General features: G+C 47.3%; 1 protein-coding gene across 3 annotated transcripts in view; it reads right to left on the bottom strand.

The window, feature by feature from the left end:
* The window catches only part of PRKG1 (protein kinase cGMP-dependent 1), a 529166-nt gene that overhangs the window by 490165 nt on the left and 11636 nt on the right, over positions 1 to 27365 (bottom strand). The window contains exon 1 of one of the 3 annotated variants that reach the window (XM_054205352.1): positions 4599 to 4942. The exons of 1 other annotated variant lie outside the window; for it this stretch is intronic. In XM_054205352.1, the coding sequence (XP_054061327.1) occupies positions 4599 to 4909 (311 nt within the window). In that variant the 5' untranslated portion in view covers positions 4910 to 4942. Of the gene's footprint in view, positions 1 to 2713; positions 2739 to 4598; positions 4943 to 27365 lie in introns of those variants that run through there. One more of the 3 variants, XM_054205354.1, reaches the window with a different exon arrangement.

Genomic DNA, 27365 nt, shown 5'->3' with positions numbered 1-27365 from the left:
TTAAAAATGTGCCTCTAGTCCACAGAAGATGTGCACATTTGCCTTCAAAGAACCAATTTGGCCATTGAAGGGATTTTGTTAAATCTCTTGTATGTATGCTGTACGTTCCCTAAGGCTACACAACCAAGTATTTTATTTTTTTTAAAACAGAACTCTTAAATACAGCTCACAGGCGGCTCCTCCCCCCAAAAATGAATCTCTGGGATTTTGGCAGATTTCCCAACTTTACATTCAAAGCATTCCTAAGTCTGTTAACTCACAAAAACAAGTTGTTCTTCATCTTACTCAACATTTTCTATAAATGACACAGCATTTTGCCATTACCTCGGTTAAGGCAACGACAGGACACGCACTGCCTCTGAGAAGACAAGATCGGGCTCTACACCGTTCTTCACACTCATAAGCTCTCCGCTTTGTTTTACATTCTGCTTCTACAATTTTTTTGTCCCTTCTGGAAAACAAAATATGCTGATTACACAGCCTTCCAAAAAAGCATACAGCTGTTGCCAATCACCAAAAGAAACAGCCTTTTAAAATAAAAGTCTTGGGTATTTTCCCATGGCAAGTACAAAATAATGAAAGCGAAGGGACAAGGGTTACAGCTTCCTGGTTAAAAAACGGCTATTCTTTGGTTTGCAGCTCTCTAAAATCTTAATTGGAATAACGGTTAGTACAAACTCGGTCTCACAGTACTCTTTTCATGCTGACAGGCTGTTAGCAGCCAGGATATATCCTTCAAGAGGTCAAAGGTGTGGAAAAACAAACAGAGCAGCAATTTTAGAAGATGAAGAGGCGATAAGGATTTGTCAGGGCATTCTTCTACCACGGAAAACCATCCAGCTTTCTCCACAGTCTGTGCCCACTGACTCCAGTCACCTCTTGCAAGTTATTTCCTTTGGGGGGAGAAAGAAAAAGCCACTTATTTTAGAAAAATGGCTTCTACTTACTTGAACAGGGAGGCTGATAAAGATGCCACTGAAAGAAAGAAAGAAGAAAGAAGGAAATGGATGTGTCCTTCCACGTATTTTAGCTATAAAGTCCTCACGTGAACCCACAAAGTCCCATTTCACATTTAAACAAAAAATTACAGGCAAAATAAGGTCAACCCTGCAACTAAAACTCTTAACACTCTGAAACAGATTTTTTTTTAACTACATGCATCTTAAACAGCAGGCTTTGTGTGCAAGAAAATAAGTGGTATTTTTCCATAGGAGACAATTAAATTTACTTTCATGCTTGAAAGCCATTCAGAGTTTAACCAGTTTATATCCCAGAATCTTAACCGGTTTATATCCCAGAATCTTCCACCTGGCATCACAGCAGCTTCCACAGACACTTCACCAGAGTCAGCCCCACCGGTATCAGCAGTCTGCCATGGCCCTCATGATAACTCCTCCTCATTCCTAACAGACTTTCTACTACTACTGATCCTACCAATCTCCAGCCACCTTAGGTGCTCCATCAAATCAGGAGGACAGACCCAGCACCACTTAGCTGCAAAAAAAACCCCTCAGGCCACCAAACAACTGAAGATTTCCTGTGTGTCCTCTCAGTGCTCCTTCTCCTGTATAATGCTGGAAAGCAGGCCGATACTTTGTGGTGGCTTGTCAAAACCAAAGGTTGGATGCCATTACCGCAAGAGTCACTGAAGTTCAGCATGAACAGAGCCAAACAGTCAACCCTTCTTTGTATATTTTGGTAGTTCCTGTTCTGCTTTCAAGTCATCTCCACCTTAACCTCCAGTACCACCACAAACAGCTAACTGGAACATCAGAACGTCATCGAGATTGTGTCACATTCATTTAAGCAAGACAAGGACCTCCCCTCAACCACTCACAAGCACTATGTAAGCCATGTTTGCAGCCGCACACAGGAAAGTGTAAGAAAAATAAAAATTTTAGGTATTAATGATGCCAAATAAACTAAACCAGTTGTGCCACCTCGCTCAGTCCCCCCAGGTATATCCACTACTAGCAGAGCAGGTCATCTAGAGTGTATTTTACTCGTGAGAACTACAGGTAAGCAAAATACACCACTCATGTTTTCCTTTGTTCAGGCAGCCGCATCTTCCTTTCCATTGGGACGCTCAAATTAAAAGTGCTCATCGGCGCAGTTACGGATTTAGGCAAGCTCCCGTGATGACTGTCCACCACCAGAAGACTTTGCGTCACCTCAGCAGGTGTCTGCCCACGGGCATCAGGTTTTGAGGCTTCTCGTCACCATAACACGACGGCTCAAATAAGCAGAGCCAATGCTTCCTAGAGCGATGTCCGCTCCCGAAAGCTGTGAGCAAGTACCTTTCCCACCTCAGCGATAAAGGCCCAGAGCTGCAAGTTGACGTAAATATTGTAAATGGTATTAAGTGTACTGACCACGGAAGGTCAATATGAAATACTCCCTCAGGCGGGTGGCGCGCGTTACCCCCCACGCGAGACTACGGCAAGGCACATGTGCAACAAGCAATTAAAATCCAAGCTGGAAAATGTTAATTCAACAGGCTCCCGATGTATTTCACTCGACACGGCGGCGGCTCCAGGCTCGTCCTGCCGAAAGCCGAAGTGCTTCCCCCAGCCCCGGGGGGCTCCACTCGCACTGCCAGGCCACTGAGGGGCAAACGCACGCACCTCCCTGACAGAAAAATAAATATTTTTTCAGATGCGATGCTCTGACCTACAGTTTAATTGAGGAAACCAATGCCTCCGGGCCACCTTACCCCTCCTCAAGACGTTCACCAGACCCACCCGCGCCTCAGTTCGCCACCCACTCACAGGGAGCCACCCCCGCCGCCTGACAGGGCCCGGTCTCCACTTTTTGGGGTGTTGTTTTCAGTTTTGGGTTGTTTTTTTTTCTCGGTCCACCACAGTTTCTCCCCGCCGCCCTTTTGAATCCCCGGCCATTCGCCTTAAAAGGGCAAAATATCTGTGGAAAAACGGCGGCGGGAAGGAGGCGGGGAGGGAAGGTGGGCCGGGCTCGGACGAGGGTCCCGAGGAGAAGGAGGAGGAGGCGGTGGCGGGGCCGGCCCATGGCAGCCGCCCCCGGCGCGGCGGTTGCCAGGAGACGGCGGGACCCCGCCATGGCGGTGGGAAGGGCCGGGCCGGGCCGGGCCGGGCCGCCGGCACCGCCCGGCCTCGTATCCCCCGCCCCCCCCCCCCAGCCCCTTAGCCGACCGTGGGAGGCGAGCGAGTCCCGGCGGCGGGCAGGCAGGTCCCGCCCCGACATCCCCGCTCAGGGCAACGGGGAGCACCTGGGCATCGTCCCTCACAGCTGCCTCCGGTAAACCCGCCATCCCCTCGGTAAACCCGCGGAGAGGCCGAGGGCCCGCCCGCCATCTCCCCTAAACGGGCGGCGGGGACAGACCCTGCATCCCCCCTCCCCGCCCCCGGGGGGACGAGAAACCCCAAATCAACCAAAACCACCTCAACTACCAGCATGGCTCGAACCATCCTCCGCGACCCCAGCGCTCCCGAGGAAGATGTCGGGCCCTTTGCCCACCGACCCGCAGCGGCGATGGGGAGGTCGAGCCCCGGTTGCCGCCAGGCGGGGGGCGCCCGGCCCGCCGGAGCAGCGAGGTGTGGGGGAGCCCCGGGCCGGCCCCGCCGCCCTTCCACATGGCGCTTCACCGGCGGATAAGCCGTGTGGTGGGTTGTTTTGGTTTTTTTCCCCTAAGGAGTTCTGAACCAAATGCATTGCGGTTTATTGGCCAGGAAAAAGATACTAAGGTGGGTCGGGGAGTGATCCCTCTCCTGCAAGGTCCCCGCTTTCTCCATTAGACCAGGGCAGAGCATCTCCCGGCCGTGCTGGCAGCCGAGGTTCCCCACAACTTTCCCCTCCCGCCGCCCCCCCCCTTCCCCGCACACCCTCCACCGGACTAGCACAGTGCAACGAGCCTTTCTTACCCACCCCTTCTCCCCCAAAACAAACGCACACCAGCACCCCCTGGGCAAGGGAGGCCAGGCAGGGCGGCGAGGAGGCTGCCGGAGCCGCGGGCACCGCACCCCGCCGGGCTCACAAGTTTCCCTGCCCGCCCCGCTGCCAATTGCTCCCGGCAGGACGCTGGTCCCCTCCGGAGGGGAGAGACCCCCGGGTTTCTCCTGTGTCCGTACCCCCCCACACAGCGTTAAAGCCCCCGAGACCGGGATGCGCCCCGGTTCACACCGTTGGCAGCAGAAACTCCGCCGGCGGCCGCCCGAGCTCGCCGTCGTGCGGAATGACCACGGGGGAGGGCGGGGGGGGGGCCGGGTCCGACGGGACCCCCCCATCGGCCGGGTCCGACGTGTCCCCCCGCCCCAACCTCGGCACTTCCCTCATGTCGCACATCCACCCCCTCCAAGCCCGGAGCTCGCAACTTTCCCAACCCCGCAGGAACCCGCGGCGGCCGCGCTTTGGGGCTCCGCTCCGCGCCCACACCCTCCCCACCTCCGCTGCCGCGGTCCCTCCACGGCGGGCGGCGGCAAGGGAGGACGGGGGACGAAGAGGAAGAAGCATCCGCCAGCTGCCCCGCCAGCAGCGAGGGGAGAAGGGGTGAGGGGAGCCGAGCGCGGCGGATGGAGAGGTGGGTACCCGGGGTGACACCACACAAACACACCCCCCCAGCTTACTGTGGGCTCTTGGGGTAGAAGGGGAGGGTGACGTGGCTGAGATCCTGGATATCAAAGGCGGTGGGCTCGGCCGAGATGGCCTGTCGCTTGGTCCTCTGCTCCCCCTGCAAGGTGCCGGCGCTCTGCTGCTGCGCCTGCTGGGTGGCCGGCCGGATCACGGAGCGGTACTTGTCCAGCTCGTTCTGCAGCTTCTGGATCAGTTCGTCCTTCTGGTCCAACTCCAGCTCCAGCTCGTCAATGAGCGCATCCCGCTGCCGCAGCTCCTCGATCTTCTCCTGCAGCGCGTACTGTAAATCCCGCAAAGTGCCCATGGTCCTGCCGCCTCGCTCGCCCCTCGCCTCTCCCGGCAACTTTCCCCCTCTGGGCCGCCTCCCCCGCACTTGGGCCAACTTCGCCTTCCCTCCTCCGCCCTCCCCGGCCCGGCCCGGCCCGGCGCGGCCCCGCTGCCCGCCGGGGCCCCCGCCGCCGCCGGACCCCCGCCGCCGGCACCGCGCTCCGGAGCCGGGTTGTTAGGGGCGATTTCGATCCGCCTGCGTCAGGCTGGGCTGGAGAAGGCAGCGGGAGACACACACACACACACAGGCGGAGGGGGAGGGAAGGCGGCGGGGATGCACATGCCCTCCCCGCTCCCTCCTTCGCCGGCTCCCCGCACCGCCCACAGCCCCGCCGGGGTCGCCCGGGCGGGCGATGCGGGGAAGGGGCTGGCCGGCGGCCTCCCCCCCGAGCGCTGCGGGAGCGCTCCGCCGCCGGGAGCCTCTGCCGAGCCCTCCCCTCCCCTCTTTTTGCAGGAGGAGGCCATCAGACAAGGTCCAAACCCTGGGAGACGGCTGCACAAACCTGCCCTCGCCCGTCCCGCGGTCGGGGTGGCCCCTGCTACCTCTCCCTTCCCATCCTCTCTGCGCCAATCAAGGGTGCTACTTTTTCCCTACAGAACTTGCCCGGTTTACCTCCCGTTTACTTTCTTTTTTTTTTTTTTTTAAACAGCCAATTTTTCTTGTCTTCTCTGAGTGAAAGCACAAGCCAGTGCGTGGCATGGCTCCTGCTGAGTCTCGGCAAGCTTCAGGCTCCAAAAACCCAGATTTTTATGTGAATATCGGTCAAGTATGTCTGCGCTGGAAAAGCCTGGAGGCAGGGCATATGGGTCTTAGAGCACTAAAAAAAGCCCCTAACTTAAAATATGGGAAATAGACTTTCTGTGTAGCCCAATACCCAGATGAGAGTGTGAGCTAGTTTCTGCTGTACCAAATGCGATAGGATTTTCCCAGCGTGTGAGCGCAACACTGTGTGCACTAGGATTTTCTGTGTGCTGACAAACCGCTACACATCGGTTCTACCTATGCGATGCAATGCACGGGTCTGCAGCACAAAAATAACAAAATAAAATAAATGAGCCTCATCGGCTGAGCCCTCCGTGCCAAATGGCTCTGTTTTCTTTTGTCTTGTCTGCGTTTGCCAGGCACAGAAGGGACAGGGATGTACAACGAGACGACACAGCTCCTGGGCTTGGCCCTCCAGGGCAGAAAGAGGGGTCTGTGGGCAAGAAAATAGCTGGTTTGGGGGTTTCCCAATAGGATTGCACAGTCTGGAGGAGTCGGGGGTAAAAGTCCCCACAGCCCAGCTAAACACAGGCACCCCACAAGAGCTTCAGCAGCGCTGGGGCACTGGCACAGTTTCGTGCTCGGCTGTTTTCAGGGCAGCAGAAGCAGCTGCTTCCGTTCCCTCTCTGGGAGTTTAATTTGGGGAGGAGAGAGGGAGGATGCAGCCATGGATACATTTTTTTGGAGGTGGGTGGTACCTACGTGTCTGTATCTGCTGGTAGCAGTGTGTCTACACCTCCCATTCGGGCATTAGCTGGAAATGAGAGACATCCAGACAGACACCGTGTTTATGGCATTGAGTTTTTTTTGGTTGGGTGGTTTGTTTTGTTTTTTTTTTTACTGTTACATACTGGCGCTTGGCTGAGTCCAAAGCTCCAGCTTTCAACCTGCAGATGGTCTTTATAAAATAAATTTTAAAAAAAAGAATGGATGAGGAACTACAACTGCTCCCTGCTCAATGCGGTTGTTTTAAAGAGCCTGGCCTCCGTCCATAAGCATGAGGCCTTGCAGGTTCTGCAACGTATTTGATGCCTCCTGCATTTTTTTGAGATGTCCATGAAAAAAAAAAGGGTTAATGTAAAACGCTTCAGTTTTCAGTCCCCTTGACGCATATGTGCCAGGCACAAAAGCAAAGTCCCCTGGTTGTTTTCACGGGGTGCCGAAGCGCTTTAAGTTCAGACAGCATTTTTTACTGTATATTCCTTCCATTTCAATCTTGCATAACTCACTAGGAACAGAAGTACCAAATATCTTCTGAACATTTCCATTTTAAAGAAGACCAGCATTAAATAGATGCACTCCTGCTGCCTACAAACCAGAAATCAATGATAAATAAAATATTTTAATAGCATTCAGCCGACATGCTTAAAGTTTTATTGTTTTCCTTCCTACAGAAGCGATACCAACTTCTGGATGAGGGAGGCGGCAATACGGTTAACTGAAGCCCACCAGGCTTCAAAAGAATAACAGCCCTGGGGGGAAACTTGTGCATGATTTCTCGATGACAAGCAGTAAAGCCACATTGCTTGGTTTCTATTAGAGGTGCACAGCCTGGGGCTGAGACAACGGTACCTAGAAAGGATCTGGAGAAAGCTGTGAGAAATCACAAGAAATAAAACTGGAGAGGAATTTAGCTGAGTATATCTGAAGAAAATATTTATTTACAGGCGGGAAGCACTTTTTCATAAGACCTACGAGGTCTAAAGAGAGATTTTATGGCTCCATTTTAGATTTGGGACTATAATCAACAGCTGTCAAGTCTAAGGCTGGTCTTCCCCGATTTAAGAATGAGGCCAAAGCAGCCCAAAGGGCTTCAAACCCGTTCTGCCATGGGAAGGCAGTCGGCAGTTGCCTATTTTTGACTATGCACTGCTCTCCCAAAGAAACTGTTGGGCGAGTGCAGATCTCCTCCCTGCGGTTCATACTTCAGGCTTTCCTGGTACCAGCTGCTGTGTAATCTCAGGGATCCCAGGGTACTGCCCCACTCTGATAAAAATAAATCCTCTGATCCCATTCCTTTCAACTTAAAGTTGCCAATAAAAAAAAAAACTCAGACTCTCAGAGCAGCTGTTTTGTCTTCTTGATCCAGTGAATGGATAGAAACGGCTTCAGGGAGAAGAATGGCAGGAATGCACCAACTGGCTTGGCTTTTGGGAGGACAGGGCGAAGCTGCATGCGGTTTGTTCAGGGAGCCTTTGGCTACAGTCGTCCCAAGGCCTTTTTCTGACCTGGCCATTGTGATACAGTGCCTGGATGTCAAGTAAGCAGGAAGCCAAAGAAAAGCGCATCTGCAGACAGCTTTCTCTCTGCCTCAAAACGCTGCGTGCTGGGGCTTGCTGTTGGGAATCACACGAAACAGGGATGTTTCTTCTCTTCGAACAGGCTCTGTTATACTCATAATATTTCCTCTCTGCACAGCTCCTAGGTTTTAATAGCTTTTGCTTCTAAACCTTTCAAGGATCATCTGTCACCAAATGCACCCACTCAGCTGCCATCTTCCAAGCTAAAAACATATTTGAAAGCTCTCTATTCTGCAAATGTTTCCCTGGGCTTGCCAATCAAAGCTCAGGTAGCAAGCAGGATCGCTGACAGACAAATGTCACCTTGCTACAGCTGTCCAGGACAGCGCGGACGGAGAAGCTGGAGGTGCATCACTGAGTACATACAAAAACATTTTCCTCCTCCTGGAAGCATTTTTTTTTCCCCTGCTTAATCCACTCTGATGTCCATCCTTACTCTTTCCCCAAAATATCTACGGGACCACATCAGCCTGTGGTAGAAAGTTGAACAGCTTGGGTTTTGCAATGCATTTCTCTCATTGTCAGGTCTTTGTGCAGATTTGGGAAGGTGTGTGACCCACAGGACTCTACCTGCCGATGGCACGCAGCCGGTTGCGAAGCCGAATGCATTCCCTACGTGCACATTCACAGCAACACCTTTAACAACGTGAAGAAGGAAAGACTGACAATACATGAAGATCTAGAGGAAAGCAGCACGTACATGAGATGAACTCTTACAGAAAGCATGCTATAACCAACTCAAGTTGCAGTTCACCCCGCAGGGTCACCACGTCTCCTCTGTGGGATGCTGCCCGCCCCCCCCCACCCCCCCCCCCCCCGCTCTATTCCACCCTACACCCAAAATTCATGCCAGTCTCTGAGGCAGAGGAAGGAGTGCCACCTACTGAAACATGAACACATCTCACTCCTCCCTAGGGCACATTTGGCTGCTCTTTTTACCTTTTGCCCTAAACAGAGTGCCTCCGGTAGCTCCTTCTGGGGCCACGGTGCCCTACATATTTGCAGGGGGCAGCTGAAAAATAATTCAGCCCCCAAGGATGGGGATGAGGCTGGAACTACTGTGTGAAAGCAGCCTCGCCAAGACCAAGGAGCAGGAATTGGCAGTATTTGGGGAGTGCTTCAGCCCCATTTATCTCCGAAAATAAGTCCTATTGTCTCGCAACATTGGGCTTTCACTCTTAGTTTGGTTCTTCTCTAAAAATGAAGCTGAAACCAGTTTGTTCCACCCCATCAAAGGGACGGAGATATCCAGGGTTAGGGACTCTTGCAGCGAGTGCTGCCTTTTAAATCCCATTGATTCCCGGGGGGGGGGGGGGGTGGTGAAAGTCAAATCAACATCTCAACTGGATTATCTCAAGGATTTTCCTTTAGTATGTAGATTCTTTCCATTATCACTAAGAAACACTGAGAAGCAGCTCCTGTGAAGGCCATGCAACTGCTCCAGCCTGCCCTAAGAAACCCTCCCAGGATGAGGATCACTTGGAGTAGAGTGCACGAGAAAAAAAAAATACCCCAAGACCTATTAATCGTACAAAAAGAATGCTCACTGCAGAGACAAGAAAAAAATAATAGTGTGCTGTACTGCAATTGGTAATATGCTTTGCTGTTTATATCACATTAGGGGCATACATCATAACACAAAAAAATGAATGTTTGTGTCATGCAAGGCAAGAGGATGAGACATTATGAGTGTATAACAGCAAGAATTATCCATGTAACATGGTGGTTTTTCAAGCCCCCCTCCCCTTGCATGCCAGAATCAGATTTAAGAACTGAAATTTCCTGTTCTCCTTCATGGGTCCTTTGCCCAGAAAAATAGATGGCACCGAAGACCTAACATCACTGGCAAGGTAAGAAGTAATCATCCCCTCATTGTTTTTCCAGGCTGGAGGAGAGCCTGTACCTGTGGTTCCTGCTGGGTGGGCTGCAGAGCTGAAACAGTGGAACGGTATCGGTCATCTTTAGGGGAGGAACACGAGTTTTACATAAATATAGCACAATAAATTATTCTCAGTATCCGGAAGTTGAATACACATTCAACAAGCCCTTCAAAGCTTTGTCCTTCCACTAGAGCAACCAAAACGGTCCCTCTGATTTCTTTTCCCCGCTAACAAGACCCTATTCACACCAGCCCTGCCTATGTGTCTACAGAAACCACCTCCAAAAGCATCCGACACGCTTCAGTTGAAAGATGTCTTTCTAAGCCAGGCTTTTTCTCCCATGATCCCGTAGAAAGTTGTATTTTCAACAGCTCATCCCCATCAGATGGTTGCATGTGGTGGCAGTGGGTCTCCACATCCCTTCACTTCAGTGCTGGTTCAGCTGCTCGTGAGTCCCTACAGGGTAGGAGGGGATGCTACAGGCTTCCTGGTAGCACCTTCTCATGTCCTCAGCCTAAATTATATCTTTGGGGCTGGGCTTTCTCTGGGAAAGAGTGAACACATTTTCCACGTGCCCCTAGATAGCAGCTGCAAATAGCAGCAGATCTCCAGGCAGGTCAGGTGTGGGAACCACCATCTCTGATCCCCATACCTCCTGTCCATACACACCTCAAGTGACTGGTTGATTTCCCCCCCACACCCCGACCTGCTGGAGAAGAAGAAGAGCTGGAGTGCCCGGCAAGGTCAGACACGAGCAGAGCTTAGACATGTCTTCCCGTGGGCTGGATTAAGCCAGAAGTGGTTTCAAAATGATTCAGCTGCCTTAAGAAGTCTCTTTAGGCTCATGTTAAGCAGCAACTTGTTCTGAAAACTGCCAACATAAATACTTAGTGCTGTTTTGCAGTTACTACAATTAGACACCGACTATGCTCCTGCTTTTCTCAGCAGTCCCAGGGCACTGACTATGTAGAGCAAAAGCAGCATCTAGACAAGGAGAGCCCTGGAAATGTAGTTTTCTTTTGCTTTCAGCCTTAAGCTACTGGCAAATGAACCCAGGGACTAATTAAAGTAAATGTAAAGATGCAGATCTAGCCTTGGAGCCATGAGATACAGGATATAATGGAGGTGAAGTTTGTAGAAAACATCAACTTAGTTGATGTAGCTGGAAAAACAGATTCATTCTGGCTCTCACGCACATAATGGTGAGACTGGGAGAAGCAGAAGTGTTTGAAGGAAGGTGGGAGCCACGTGCGGGATCTAAGGCCACTTATTTTCATGGAGACACAGACGAGATAGCCAGGCCAGCTTCCTTGCACTTCTCGTCAGCCAGAGTTTAACCGCTCAGGACACCCCATGCTCAGTGCCCCTTCTGTCTTCACTATTCAACATACGTTCCTCCTCCCGCTGTGTTATCTCAGGGTCATGGTGAAGGGGCGGGAGAGCTCGGCGATTCATCCGTCATCCATCCCACGCACCAAATGGCGTGGGGTTACTGCCTGAGGACAAAAACAACCCAGCCTGATCACACAACAGGGACAACATCCTAACGCTGACAGAACTCTGCAATGTCATTTGATCACTGAATGATCAGCATACACAGGCTACCAAAAGTTTCCCAAACCTCACTTTTCAGAGGCAAGACCCTTACAAAGCCATTGACACAGCCAGAAATCCTACAGCTGCCTGGCACATGCCGTGCGTCACCTTTGTATTGGATTGCTTAGGAAAGGCACTTGGGCAGAATATAGATCTGACCTTACCATGTTACACGGTCCAGGCAATCAGGAACTCAACGGGATGTCAGGACATCTGGGGCCAAATCCCAGCTTTCTGTCTTTGTTTCTGACTTCATCTGCTCCTACTAACCTTCTGCGCGTGAGATCATCTCTTCAATTGTCTTTATGTGGGACCCTAACTAGCAACAACAGCTTCTAGGGGCACGTTTTGGAGTATTCTGGCATCAGTATTCAGCAGTAGGCTGGTAAGAAGTTGTGTTGACCAAAAGCGAGGTTTGTCTTGTGAGTCAGCCTGCAATTCTTCATGGTATACTTTTAAAACGCTATACGTTATAACAGCTAAACTCATCAGCTGTTACCATGCAGTTACATCTTTTGCTCTCTCCAACCTCCGTTGCTTTCCGCAACTTGCTGATTTTTTTAATCACAGTTCTCTGGTTGCAAGAGGTGGGAAGCAAATTATTCAGGAAGGCATGAACAGTAAGAGACTTGTTTCCCTGCCCCCCCCCCCAATTATTTTAATTGATAGCAGCTTGTTTCTAGATCCTGATTTTGAAGCTGCTTGATGCCATTTCTCAACTGCTTGGATTTAACAGTAGCAAACCATTTGCCAGCCCCAAGCATTTGCAATTCCAGGCGCTCCCTCTCATCGCCCTTCTGGACCCTGCAGTGTTTCTTATCTCTCCTTGCCAGTAATACACCACTCACCTACCATAATTGCCTTAGTCTGTTGGGCTGATTTATCCAACCTTCAAAACAATTCATTTGTATTTGATATTGGATTAGAAATAAACACATATCCCGCTACCACCGATATGAAAATAACCAGTGCGTTACCATAATTTTATGATGAATGCATCGCGAACAAGTGCACCATCTCTTTATGTAATCAAATTAATTCTTCTGCTTTTTAAAATTTATTATTTGAATGTTTCAGGTATTTGTAACAATAAGCACAAAGCATAGACTTCCAGCCTTTGTTTTACATGACTGGACAACAGACTGGTGTTTCTTAAAGATAAATCTGAGTTGCATTGAAAGTTGTCTTCCTTTTTAGAAACAGAATCACGCTCGAATTTATTCTTAAGTCTTTTTCTGACATCTGCATGTCCTGAGCAACTAGAAAAATTCTACTGAAGCACCAGTATTTTATTTAAGTATCTAGAAATGTTTCTGTCCACAATTCTAGCAATGCTAAACCCTCTCTTGCAGAAATCATTTCCAGAAAAGGTTTGTACTCAAAGTTGATCCCTGTGATCATTTAAGGCTCAGAATAAATGGCTGCGTCCCACAGAGGACCCAGCTTGTTCGGGCACCAAGGAGATATCCATGAATCATCCAGGTACAATCTGCAAACAGAGGCTCACAGCGGGTTTCACGAAGGTTTTACAGCACTCCACTGACTTCTACAGCTATTTCTGATTTATGCTTGGGGAAACTTCATCAGGTTGGGCTCTCTGAGTGTGTAAAAATGTTTATGCTCACAGTTCTCTCTTTGTCAGTGTTTGCTCGAACTGATTGCTCTACTCATCAAAGCATTAGAGGCTAGTGTCTGCCTGATTTCCTAAGCATTGCCAACATCTTTTGACTGACTCCCTTTTTGCGTTGGGTGAATCAGGGGATGGGCAGCACTTTTATTCTCACCTTCGCACAATTTCTGCTTCAAATCAGCAGCTAAACCCCTGGGTAAGGTGCTGGGCTCCCTCCTGGCTCTCACTGCACGGCCGCTACCCCATCTGGGAGGAGGACGTGCAACTGCAGCTGAGGAGCCCAGGGCTGCGGTGCCTTTTCTGACTCCAGCTCCAGCTGGTTTTCCTCTGACCCTGACCACTCTCTGTTGCATAGTATTAAAACGTGCATTGAAACCTGCTGGGGAAGTTCACCTATGCAACACTTCCCCACCATAAAACATACTGGGAAGGGTCACCTATGCAACTCTTCCCCACCATAAAACACACTGCGAAGGTTCGCCCTGCACATCTTTCCCCCGCACCTCCTAATCTTTGATCCTGGTGGGAAACAGGACAGTTTTCACTGCTGGAGAACGACGATACCGACTCATGGGAGCTTCCTCAAACTGAGAAGGAAAAATCTTTTGGAAGTGATGATGCTGCAAAGGCAACATGCACTTTGTGTCTGCTTCTCTGTGCTCTAGAAAGAAAGATGTCTAGGTTGGTATCAACCTTTTATTAGGCTACTTCTCTGCAAGAACTATTTCTATCGAAGCTTTATCGTCTATGCTCTTACTTGAGCGGCTTGGCCCAAACAACAGGGCAATTTCTTCATGCCCTTATTTATGCCATCTGTATACATATACATATGCAATCAGTGTACAAACTCATCTTCAAAGCATCTGACATGCTGTGAAGCGGTCTCGTGTTGTCAGAATAGAAAGGATCGATATTGGTACGCGGCATAAAAACCTGCATTGTGGCAGAGAGGGAGGCAATGTATTTTATACTTCTGTTCCCCGGAACAAGAGCGCAAATTCGCAACCTGCCTCAAAAATCGCCCTGCTCTTTTTCATATGCACAAACGTCAATTCGCTTTTTTAAAAAAAACCTGCTCTTCTTCTTTTTCTTTTCTTGCTTAAAAGCTGTGGCTATCAGCAAAGCAACTGTTTCCAGCTCATGGTTTGGGCATGACGTAGCGTGAAGCGCCATGTGCCACCTCCCTGCGTGGTGGGTGTTTGGCCCCACTCTGTTCCCTTACATGGCCTGCAGCTCTGGCAGGCACAGCATTCTCCACATTCTTCTTTTTTTTCCCCTGCTTTTTTAAAGTCTCCTTTCTTCTAGGAGAAGAAAACACAAAACACAAGGAGTAATGCCGCCCTCTACTGCCCTGCTCTCCCAGCTTGAGGTGCACGGTTGCAAGCCTTCACACCAAATACTTGTTGAATCACCACGCACCACAAAAAAACCCCAACGAAACATCAAAAAAAAACCCCAAAACACTCAATAAAAAGGCAATGTAGAAACGAAAATATGCATGCACTAGGAAAAAAAAAGGAGACCTTGGGGGCCAAGAGTGTTGCTCCAACTCAGCTTTAAGTTCCCATCAATATTCATATGTTCTATTTCTCAGCAAGAGAGATAGGATTAATACTGTAATTTATTTTTTTTTCAAGTCAGCTACTACAACTCTAAAGAAGTGAATATGTGGCATTTTAAGGGGCATATTTCTATAAAAGTGAGCATTTATAAAACCATGGTACTGTCTCTCTCTATGTCCCTTAGAGTAGACAAACTCACAGCCTTCTTCCTTCTTAACATTCGGTTTACTTGATAGGCAAATTATTTCAGAGATATAACAACTCCACCAGCAAGTCTCAGCAGACCAGACATCACATTTTAGGTGGTTTTCTTTACCACACCTGTGCGTGTTCCCCCTAAAGAGACACAAATGATAGATTGATTTGTCAGTCAGTCAGAAAGTTTGAATCAATGATTTGATTCAGTAATAAACATAATAAGGGAGCCTTTAGATCCTTGATTTGCACCAGTTCCTGGCCCTTGGCTCAACACCTGGTACATGCTGCCACTACGAGAACATACAACAGCTCCAAGCACGCACGCATGCAGAAGTCAGGACATGTGAACCTAAAAATCTCTACCTTTTAGTATTAATGACCAATTGAATGACCAATCTGAGTAAGGGAGACATTTCATTTTCAATATATACCCCAATTCCGTATTTAGTCTCATTTCTTTACATTTTAAATTATTCCATTTTCAGGAGTCTGAATCTTTTTGCTTTCCATTTATAGTCCCTTGTAAACTCTCAGAAAAGTCTATTAAATTAAAATAGCTCATAAAAAATTTCTGATACTAATGCCACCATACACATAGACGTATATCACTGAAATTGCAATTAATCCATCACCTCAAAAAAACCCAAAAAAACCCAAAAACTTCCTAAGCTCCTCAGATGTACAAATAAAGTTAAACTCTGCAAGCAAACTCCTATTTAAAAAACATTAATGTAATTTCCAGATGGAATTGGTATTGATTGGGCAGCAGACCAGCAAATGCTGAGCACGGAGGTCTAAATTATGGGGAAAGAATCGATACAGGAACCCCACTGGAATAGAATATTTAAATAGATGGTTTTTTTCCCCTCAAGCTTCCATATATTTTTGTAGGGGACACTCAGGAGATGGGGTAAATAATGTTTTTAAATGGCAAATCAAACCCAAACAGATTAGGAGATTCAGGGAAATACATTTATCCTCAGGCTGAAACGGTAGAGTACCCAATGCTTTGGTGGCAAAGCAAGGTTAGACCAGAGCCTAGCTGAGAATACGTTAAAGCATGTCCCAGCTTACGTTGTAGAGAAAGGTAAAACTTTTTATTAGCCCAGCTAATGATGACAGAAGAAAGAGGCATGATTTTGAGGCTAAGCCACCAAATATATGTGTGATACCTATATGAAACAACCCACAAAATATCTACCAGGAGATGAAGCCGGAGATGCGCACCCTACGTCTGATACACAGCAGAGCAAAACTCTGCAATCTGTGCTCTTTTGAAGGCATAAACAACAACGGATACACCATAATCATTTTTTGTTCGCAGATTCCTACAGCCTGAGCTGGATTTGAAATCTCAGGGAGTATTAAAGCATCTCCATGGACCTTCGTGCCCAAGGGCAGTGGGAGCTACACCCATCATCTCCACGTTACAACACAACCCTCTGCTCAAATAGTATTCTCACACATACATTGATGGAATGGAGTCCATTTCTCACCTGTTGCTTCTTCTTTTCCTTTAATTAAGAGGCGTTCTTTGCAGTTACCCCAAATAGGCAAATAAAATCTTCATATTGATGCATCCCAGTAAAAAGTTTCACGAAAGCCATTAGAACCGAAGCAGGTTTTGAGACTCCCCATGAAAAATTTGCTTCACCTGGGTAATTCCTTGATGAGAGGGAAAGCTCAGAGCAGAGGTAAATGCCAAGCCTTTCCATTTCATCTTGGGAAACGGGAAAGATTTCTTAAATTGCTCTCTCATTGACCCATTCTAGAAGGATTCTTCCAATTCCATATCAAAATGTATCCATTTAATTCCGTGCTAACTAAGAATTACCTTCACAGCGAAAAGCAATGCTTATTAACAAAACAGGAGCAGGACAAAACCAGAAAACCTCTGAGAGATTTTCCTTTAGACCCAGTCAGACTTACTGAAACGTCCTTCGAGGAATCAGGATGGCAGATGCCTCCTCATGTAAATAAGGAGTCTTAGACACGTTTTCAGCATGATGTCTTTAGGGAAAATAAAAACCACCCAAAGAGAGAACCAAATCTGAATATATCCACTTATATTAATAAGTGTGAAGAGTCAGAGAGGCTGAATTTCCATATGAAGGCCTACAGTGTAAATCAATTATCTGTCTACAACACCAGTTCCAACTTTCTGGAAAAAAAAGACCTTTTTTCCCGAGGCTAGGCGTTATTCATCCATCCGAGTAATGCAGACAGAGCATTTGGACAATGACCATTTCCCGTCCTAAAATCTCAGTTGACCCTAATTAGTTGAACTCAAAGCTTCAAGCTAATGCAATATTTTTGCTTTGTAACTACTAAATACTTTTTTTCTTTTTACTGGAAAAGCCTTTTACCATCCATTCAGGTTTTACTGCCCGCTGAATGGCAAGTTACATGTTTGCAAAACGTCGTTATCAGGACTTCTTCCATGATGCTAATGGGTTTAAAAAATAGACACTTGGTATTTTCTTCCCTATGTCTCTACCTCTTCAGCAGCACGTAGGAAAGAAATGGTAGAAATGTGCAGAGACTGGAGCAGAGCGTCTAGAGGATAACTTCTTGCATTGAAAACTAACAGTTTCCAGAAACATCTTCAAATTCTTGCAGGGAACATTGATTAAAGCTTTCAAAAAATGCACCTGCTTCCCCCCTGAAGGAAAAAAGGGCCATTTGATCATTCAAACCACATCACTAACCCATATCTTTTAACCATAGCTTCAGTTTATTTCTATTTATTTTTAGCTCATCTCTGTTCCTCAAAAACACAAAGCAGCCTAAAACATGAACTAATTGCAACTCCTGCTAGCTGCAAGGGTTAATTAACGTAATTACTTATTCGTATCCTGGTCAGCCTGCTGAATTCATGTACTATATTTCCAGCTTGAATAATTTAACAGGTATTAATTATTTATACCCTATAGCTCTTTCAAAGGAGTTGTTTGGAGCCAATGTCAGTTATTAGACTCGGCAGACAAAGCCAAGCGCTGCCCCACGAGGGCCAGCTCCATCATCGTGCCTGCTTTATCCCAGGAGTTAGGGAGGGGAAACGGGAAGGGCTGCATTTAGCCACCAAAAAGCATCATGCATTAAATCTCCCTGTGTCCAGCGCTGGATTTACAGATGATGCCAGTGAGTTCAAAGGAAACTGGAAAAAAATGCATCTCTCCACTAAGCACCTTTTTCTTTTGGCTAGTCAATATAATACATTTTAAGGGGTAAGACTGCAAGTCAGCAGACATCCTTCCCCCCAGAATCTTTGCAACAATTTTCTCTTCCAGTAATCAAAGTGCTGGTTTCTAGCTAGGGAAAGACCATACAGCCACAAAATGGTCATCAGAACATCAAATAAAAGGGGTGAGTCTGTTGAACAACACCCACCCACAGCTGTATGTGTGCCCATCTCACCTGCTGCCCTCTGCAAGCTGCCAAAAAAGCCGGAGGATCTCCTCCTGCTAGGAAGAACCTCTCCACCTTCCTCCTCTGCTTCAGTGGGAGCCTCGGTGAAGAAGTGACTCCGTGTCAACCCGGAGGGTGAAGTTATGACCCGTGCGTAAGTAGAAAACAACTAACTAAATGGAGAAATAATGACTAGCGACCAATGACAACGTGGTGGCTGAGGTTGAACTGCTTTTCAGAGCATTAATATCCCCACTGCGGGAGAGGATACTGAGCAGCTGGAGATGGTGTTGAAGAAGGCCAGCAAATACCAGCGAGCTGAAAAAAAAGGTCTTTATCAAGGACGGAAAGGGCTTGATTTGTTTAGCTTATGGGGGGGTGGGGAAAGACTAAGAGAAAATTTAATTGTGTTATACAGACACCATAATGTAGATGAAGTGTTCGGTATTAAATGGCATTTTTGGAGTAGCGGGGAAAGGCATCACAAGAACTGGAAGACAGGTAAATTAAAGTGAAAAATGAGGCACCTATGTTGAACATGAAGGGCAAATAACCACGAGAAAAAACTCCCCGGCCAAGTGGTAGATCACATACATCTCCACCCGCACCTTGAGGTTAGCAGTGCCACCTCGGCCACCTTCTCCTCCGCTCCTTTGGTGAGCTGCGAGGTGCCTATCACAACCCCAGCCGAGCAGATTTATTCTATAAAAGCCCCCTACCAGCCAGCTTTTTTCCTGCACGACCACATTTATTCCCAAATCTTCCCACTTGCTCTCCAGCGTTGCTGCTATGGAGGACGTTGCAGCCATCCGACGTCCCCTCCATTTACAGCCACTGCAAAAAGAGCCGTGCCGACGGGAGAATATTTTCCACATCCAAACCACGTGTGCCAACACACAGGAGATGCTTCTCCCCACCTAACAGTTGCTTCTGGGGGTTTGCCAGCTTTCCCCCAGGAATCCTTCCCCAGAGTTTAACTGATAAAAATACCAGTGTCCGAACAGTGCAGCCTTTCAACCTCCCCTGGTCCCGCTGGGCCAGCGCAACCTCTGGTCGCATCTGCGGAGCTCCTCGGAGGGCGGTGTGGTTACCCAGATGTACCCGAGGGCACCGCTGGCTATGTACTTTACCTTATTCAAACCATCTGTTTAAAGATTTCTGGTCTATGAGTCCTTTTACGAGAGCAGAGGGTGGGGACGTGGACCTGAAAGCGTTTTTTTCATTCCCGGGAATGCTTGGGGTCTGTGTAGCCCTCCGGCTTCTCCCTCTGCAGCGACCCTCCCTCCATTCCCCGGCAGCTGAAGCATCACGATTTTTGATCGTTTTTAACCACTTCCCGGCATCAAGCTAAGGGTTGTTTGCTGCATTTCGCCTCCTTCACCAGGGTCTCGAGGGATGGGTAACCCAAAGTCAAAGTCTACGAGGCGCAGGTCTGTCATTGCCTTGATCATCAAACGTTTCCCATCACATGGAAGTTAACGCTGAAATAATCTGCATGTGTTTAATCTCCAGCAACAAAGGACCGCCTGGTAACCCCAGCCGGTGTTTCAAAATGTCCCTGTCCTCTACCACTGCCTGGTGGGCGCCCAGAGCCTCGTGCAGCCTCTCCCCATCAGTCACCCCTCTGCACACACATGGGGTCAGTCACAGCACCCACGTCACCCAGCCCCTCTCCCCCTCCACAAGGAAGCGTCACCCCCTCCCCACTGGATTAAATAACCACGGCAGCAAGGGACGTGCTGGAAAACCAAGCATTTCGGGACTGAGATCAACTCTGCGATGTGATTTATGACTAAAGGTAAATAACACGCTATGGTTTTAATATTCAGGATCAGTCTCGGGTAACACTGTTCAGCAGTGTTACATGCCTTATTGGAGCTGTTAAGCCAGTGCTCAGAATACAACCCAGCCTCTGCAGCGACCAAAGAGCGTGGGTAACGCCGCTACACCTCATGCTTATGAATATTGCTGCATATCATACAATTTATACATGCTCTTTTCTCCCATGTCTCCCTATGACTTTGTGGCCAGGAAGGAGGTGGCATAGCAGCCCTCTATTCAACCCCAGCCTTTCATCTGATTTAAATTAATGCTCTGTCCAGATCCAATCCATCCCTGCTTCTCCCGCACAGCGGTACCAAACCGTTTTCTCCTTGTACTACCACCTATTCTGCCAAGCTCAGCTGAGCTAAAAAGCAACGAAAAAAATTAGGAGAGATTAGCTGTGTGACAAGGCAGAACAAATAACCTGGTTTTAATAGACCGTTTACTATTGGGCCAGGAGTCATTTGGGTTTTCAAGCTCAGACTCGATTTTAAGGTGCATCCAGGAAAGCTATCGATACGGAGAAACACACAGTAACCATTTTTTTCCCTCCTCCCGGTCATTTGAGGCTTTCTGTCCATCTCCTGGCACTAAGCGGTGCCACAAGTCAAACACAACTTCAGTTTTCTCATTTGCTTGCAAAGCCAGATCCTTGTTACACTGGGGCATATTGCAGTTCAAATGCGAAAGGCTCCTGCTTTAGCCACTATTTGCAGCTCAGACTTGGTATTTTTACAACCAGAGATATGCTTCCGAAGCTCTTCACAATCTGAAATACTTACTGTCCCTTTTCCACACATACTTCTGGTCACGGGGATTTTTTAATCTAGGCTTTTTGCTCTCCCCTTCCAGTTTGTCAGTTGGGGCCACGCAATAAGCGGGAAGGGGTGTTACAAATTCATGAGGCCAGTAGCTGCAAATCTCCAAGCCCACAAATAACATCCACGTGAACACATGCCATTTAATTACCTGCTAAAATAGCACGTATGCTTCGCGGTCTGCAAACACCCTCCCTTTCACTTAGCATCTCCCGTCAGTGATGGGCCGCTGGGTCCTTTCCTGCGGTGCCGTACACCATCGTTCTCCAGCCAAACCAGTACCTTCACCTCCTCTCTGCTGGGGAAGGCAACGTGAGTCCATGGGAAACATGGCCGGTGTTCACCTCCACCAAACAACATGTCACATAAGCTGTCCTGAATTTCTTCTTCTTGTCCTACTGTTTCTCCAAAGGCAAATCCACCAGAGCCTCCCAGCTGGAACCAGTGGTACTTCCTCCACACAGCACTTGATCTTATTTCGGAGATGCCAACGATGCAAGTCCCAGACGAATCTGCATCATTTCTCATTTCAAGAATTTTACTTGGGTGCTCTTAAATGAGAAGCGCACTTAAAAAGAAAAACCTGTGTTTAACCTCCTGGACACTTTTATCAGATAAAGATCAGTAAACTGTCACTCATTTTAGTGTACCAGGCCTGCTTTATCACGCTGATAAACACAGTAATTACTTTATGCTGAATACATCTTTGAATGTGTACGAGCAAAAACTCTATTTGTAAAGGCAAAAATGAAAGACCACCTAAAGGCCTTAAAGATCAGCCAGTAATAGGATGACATTTCACTTCTTCGGGAACATTTGTCTGTAATGAAAGCAACATCTAAGCACATGAAATTGGGTCATAATTATCCCATTATCGTTGCGTGGGTCTGAAGGCTAGACCAAGGTAATGTCAGTGGAAAATGTTTCCTCCACACCAGGAAATCATTACCTCAATAGTTTCATTAGCGGAGTATTAAGCTCAAGCAGCTTCTCCTGCGAACAGGCACTCGGACAACAGAAACAGCCTGAAACAGCGTCTCAGCTGTTCCCTCAAAGCCTGTTACTGAAAACCGCCTCTCACGGCACAGGCTGGGGAGAGAAACGCTTGTGATGGGACCAAGAGAGAGAAGACGCGCAGAAGAAATCACGTGGGCTCAAAGCCATCCTCATGTTCTCAGCGTGGCAGCTGCAAATACAAACACCTCAAGACCTATAGAGCATGTGCTAGTATATGCAGGAGCTATATATTTTATATAATGGGTTAGCATGTAGGGGAGCTATACAGGATACACCAGCAGTAGCCCCATCTCTAGAGCAATGAAGACATCTTCATCCACCCTGAGTCCACCTGTTGCAAGAGAGCTGTGGGTTCTGATGGTCTCCAGGTGCTCCAGGCACCTTAGCCTAAGAAGAAAAGTGCTAAAATAAAAGGACAGAGAAAGGGGGGCTTCTGTAGAATAAAATGGGAGTGTTAGCAGGGCTTTGCCGAGCTACCACGGGCTGGAGAGAAAAGTCTCCTGCCCATCAACAGCCCAGCCTCGCTATAAAGACTGGAACTGCTCAAATTCCACTTAATTCACGTTTATTGAAGGGGCAGGGCAAGTTGCATAATTGGGATGGTAAACTCAATGGTCATGGCTTCCTAAGGAAGGCATTATCTCATTATTGGGCAAGTCCCTAGATAAAAAATGATCTTATGGGTCAACACCTTCACAGATAAAACAGAGAGTGGGACATGTGCTACGGGCAGACAAAATATTGGAAAACCGAGTGGAGCAGGTCTTTACACGCTGATTTTTCAAATTTTCCAAAAAAAAGCAGGCCAAAGATCATCATCTCCTCTGATGATCTTCATCAACTTTTGAAATACTGAGAAAAACTATCTCGGAGGGCCAGAGGAAAGCAAGCGCTCCACAAAAATTCTTAGCAGGTAAATGGAATCGCACAGAAAATTGTGTCAGCTTGACATCGATCCTGGCCATCCTTTGGGATGTGCGATTCTCAATTTAATTGCTGAAGAAATTAAGGCAATATAACGCATACCAATCTATGTGGCTCTGTGGAAAACAGACGTCATGAAATGAACTTAGCAAGTTTTATTAAACCGCCTGCAAATTGGGTTGAAAAAGCATTCGCAGCGATGTAACGTAATTAGGCTGCTGTAAACTGGCTGGCTTACAAACTTGAGCTCGTTGAGCATGTCTCCAGCTCCAGGGTTTTTTATCTCAGCAGAGGGGAGGGTAAAAGCAATGAGCTGCCATCAGAAAAGGGCTCCGGAGAAGCGTGAGAACGGACGGCTAATCCGGCGAGCAGCGAGGGCAGGATTTAACAGCAGGACTGTGAAGTTAGGCGAGTTCAGGCTTGAAATGTGGAACAAATATTTAAGGCAGACCAATTAGGGCAATTAATCTTTTCAACAGTTTGCAAGGGACCGTGGTGTTTCCTCAGTCACCGGCAAATTTTTAAGCCACAATTAAATATATATTTATTTTTTTTTTAAGGACAGAAATACGCTAGTGAAAACAAAACCTCCGAAAAGGCTAATGGCCCATCTCCTGCAAATCAGGCTAGATGAGCACAGCTGGCCTCACTGACCTTATAAGATACCCACTTATGAAAACTAAAGCAATCTTCATTCATCCTTTTGCCATCCAACATCTTTTGGGCATGCTAGAAGGGCTGAAAAGTGGATAAAAATGTAATCGTAAAGCCTCTTTCTCTAAATCAAGGTTACGCACTGAATTTACAAACGCTGTCAGCACAACATCCTGCAGACTTTTCAGGCCGGAAACGCAGGCAGAATACAGATGTACGGACTTTATCAGCTCCGTATTATGCCTCACAATGTGAAAATGATTGCATGATGAGTAAATCCAACACCCACGCAAATAACTGCTGCTTCCAGTTCCTAATGAATCACAGAGCCAGAACGGGGTCAGAAGAATAGTCGTGGGGAAAAAAAACAAAACCAAAACCACCCCTCAAATGGACGCTTTCACATGCTTGCTTGGGCAAGAGCTATCAAAGAAACACTAGCTGGGGAGATTAACGACATAATTTCAGCAGGCAACTAACTGATATATTCACGTGAATTTTTTCCCCTGTATTCCCATGTTTTATTTAAAGCCAGTTGATTTTTAGCTACTTAACATTTAGCAACAGAGTGAAAGAGAAGAAACCTTCCCAATACAGAAGTCAACCAACCCAATGTGAAAGATGGAAATCAGTCGGACCTGCTCTCTGGTATCGGAGTAGCAACTACAAGTTATAGGTCAGCCCAGTCAAAAAGGTGCCAGAGTTGATAATGAGCTGCAGCAGAAGGAGCTGGGTGAGAGAGACCCATTCAACATCTTCTGGATGCAAAGAGTCTCTGCAATGAGCTGGTTATCTTCCCTGATCCTTTCGGATTGATTTTACTGCACAGAGATTAATCAAGCACCAAAATTTCCGTGAAAGTGGCCTCCAGTTGACCCGTGACACCATTTCCACTTCCCTTTCCCATGCATTTTTGTTCTTCTGCTCACAAACATATGGTTTTATGGAGTAAGAAATTTCATATCTGTAATCCCTGCACCAACTCAACCCATTTTTTCCCCAGCATCTTCCCCCAGCAGAATGAGCTTCTGGTTGAAGCCGCCACAAGCGATCTCCCATCAAAAGATAAAACATTCACTTTGAAATTATTTTTTGTTTTTAACCGATTATTTTAATGCCATAGAGAGGAGGGACAAATTTCAATTTTGCTTCAACTCTCTCTGCTCTAGCGGGGTTGTGTTATGCAGGGAAGGGAAGATGCAAAACATCAGGGTTTCTGTGAGGGAGACCAATTGCTCTGGTCTGTGTTTCCAAAAAGGCGATCCAGTCCTTTCCCAGAATCAGGCATCTGATAATAAAACTGCAGATCAAAGCAAGAAATGTGGTCCTGGTAGGGGCAGCCTGACTGCCAAAACACCATGTTAAAGCCCCAGCCATATATTATGCGATGAAAGGGAACATACAGATTTCACCCTGTATCTTGACACAAATTTCATAAAGCAGAGGTGGGAACAAACAACCTTTTATGCTGCTTTGATACTTCTAAATTTTGTTAAAAAATATTCAATAGTCCTTTTCTGAGCTACAGAGGCAGCTTAAGCCAGAAATAAAGTTGCTGAGAGAATGGCCGGTGTATCGTCTACCCAGCCGTTCACACAACCTGCTCCCCGAAGAAGCGACTCCTCGCCGTGCTGGGGCGTGAGCTGTGTCAGGGTACACATCTCGCGTCCGCGGAGCCTGAACAGCAAGCCGGAGCCTTTCTTCTGGGCTTATAAGGGAACAGATGTTGCCTCCTGGATGTCCAAACCCAAGGAGAACAGGGCATCAGAAATGACTTGGAAAGATTTGAAGCAGATGGTGATTTTAAGGTTACTGTGAAACCCCACTCTATGCGCTGTTGCTAGCAGAAGGAAACACAAAAAGGATGCAAAATGGGACAAACGCAGCTTTCCCAGCTGGGGGGAATGCTCCGTTTTTGAGCAATGGCCAGAAATGCGGATGGTACCTCAGGTCTCCTCCTGACCCTGCTACTAGCCAGTACACCCACCCTGGGTAAGTTGTTCACATTGCCCATCTGCAAAATGGGGACAAGGAAACTCACTTCCAAAGGAAAGCACTTTCAAACCTACTGGTAAAAAACACTCTAACGCCTGTGGTGCTGTTCTATGAAAATTTTCCCTATAGAAGCTGATCTTGGGACTTTTTTCCCCCCTCCATTCAGACTGAAGCAGCATCAGAACTGCCCAGGAAGACTTTGTGAAAAGGGTGAACCTAATCCCCACCGTACCCCCAGCCAAATACCGGCCTCCAGCTGAGTGCCGCATCCCCATCCATCTATCATATCACCTAGTAAAATGAAAGATTTAATCTGAAATGGAAACGTCTAGCTGTGCTGCATCAACAAACAGCCTTTTTTGTCCTTATTTACAGTCTGAGCCTCATCCTTGTTTCAGTTCCTTTGTGACACTAACACGTTATTTTTTAATAAGCTGATGCTTTCCCATTTACTAAAAGAAACAAGTCGTCTTGCCTGTTTACCAAGTCGTTAAGCCACTGCCCTGTGTATATACGATTATTGACCCTCACCATACTGAATCCAATCATTGTACTCATATTTATTCCCCCATCCTCTTCCATTAGCCGCACACGTGGCTGCTGTGCCCCATCGCTGCCGCTGCTTTCCCTTTGCACAAGCTCTACAGCTCTCTCTTCGCACCCATCCTCCTGGAGGCTCCTTTTAGGGGTCTGGTGATCCTCCGTAACCTGGTGCTATTGCACTTCTCTGAGTTTTTGCTGGTTGCAAAGATAAATTCAATGGTCTAAAAGCAGATGCAGCAAAAAGGAATGAGCAATTCCTCCAAGACGGTAGCATCTTCCATCCTGCTCCTCGTTGTGGTGGCAACATTCACATAAATCATACCTGGTTAAGCAAACACGATGTACCCCAGCATCATAAAACATGTTTTTTCCCCATTTTCACTGAGCTTAATTGTTCCTTCTTCCTTCTTTTCTACACCAAATTGAGTGATGGTTAGTTGCCATCGGCCACACTCAGACTTCTCATTTCTTCAAGCGCTCGTTGTTTGTCCCATATCTCCAGAGGGACAAAATGTGCATTACCACCAAGATTCCCTGCATTTGGCATCAAAATGTTAATACTGTTGTGCTGCATTAAAAACAGGGCATTTTTCCACTATTTGCCCCCAACTACACAGTAAATACACAGCCTACGGGGAGAAACCCTCTTGCTGGAAAACCGAATTTCATAACCTAAGAGCCATTCAAGCTGCACGGGCCGAGCAAGCAGGCAAGTCAAATCCAGCAGAAAGCTGGTTATTCCTGCGAGCTTTTTCAGGGGCTCCAACATGGGCTTGTGAATAAAACTCCTTAATTGCATGTTACAGTATCTGGGATCGAATATCAGGTTGCAAAGAAGGGCTCTCCTGATCTCCTCCTGCTCCTTGCTAGTAGGTGAGTGCCACGGCAAAGGAAAACGCAGTTCTGCCAGGTAAATATTGAGTCCCAGGTGAGACACTTAAATCAGGAGATACTTATTTTGAGAAGATAACTACCCCATTATCCTCTTCTAAACAACTTTATTCTATCAGTGATTGCAAAACAACAAAGGAAAAATCTCATGTTATTACTTAACACCCAGTTCTGGTCTTGAAAGGAACAAGAATTGAGATGAGCGTGTTAGAAAACTGCTTGTGTCTACGGAATGCGTTTCTCTAGATAAATCTTGCCCAGTATTATTTTTACAGAAACAAAAATAAAATTAACTTTTTCTTCTTCCTCCCCCCTCCCCCAAAGTCCTAAGATTTTTTTTCCCAGCCTTCCAAAGTAATTTGGCATTTGAAGAATGGGAAATAAATATTTTTTTTAGGAAAATTTAGAATTGTCTTTGGATAATTACAGG

This window comes from Rissa tridactyla, chromosome 6 (genome assembly GCF_028500815.1).
Source record: "Rissa tridactyla isolate bRisTri1 chromosome 6, bRisTri1.patW.cur.20221130, whole genome shotgun sequence".
Taxonomy (NCBI): domain Eukaryota; kingdom Metazoa; phylum Chordata; class Aves; order Charadriiformes; family Laridae; genus Rissa; species Rissa tridactyla.
The sequence above is the reverse complement of the archived record's forward strand: the minus strand, read 5'-3'. Positions and strand labels throughout refer to the sequence as shown.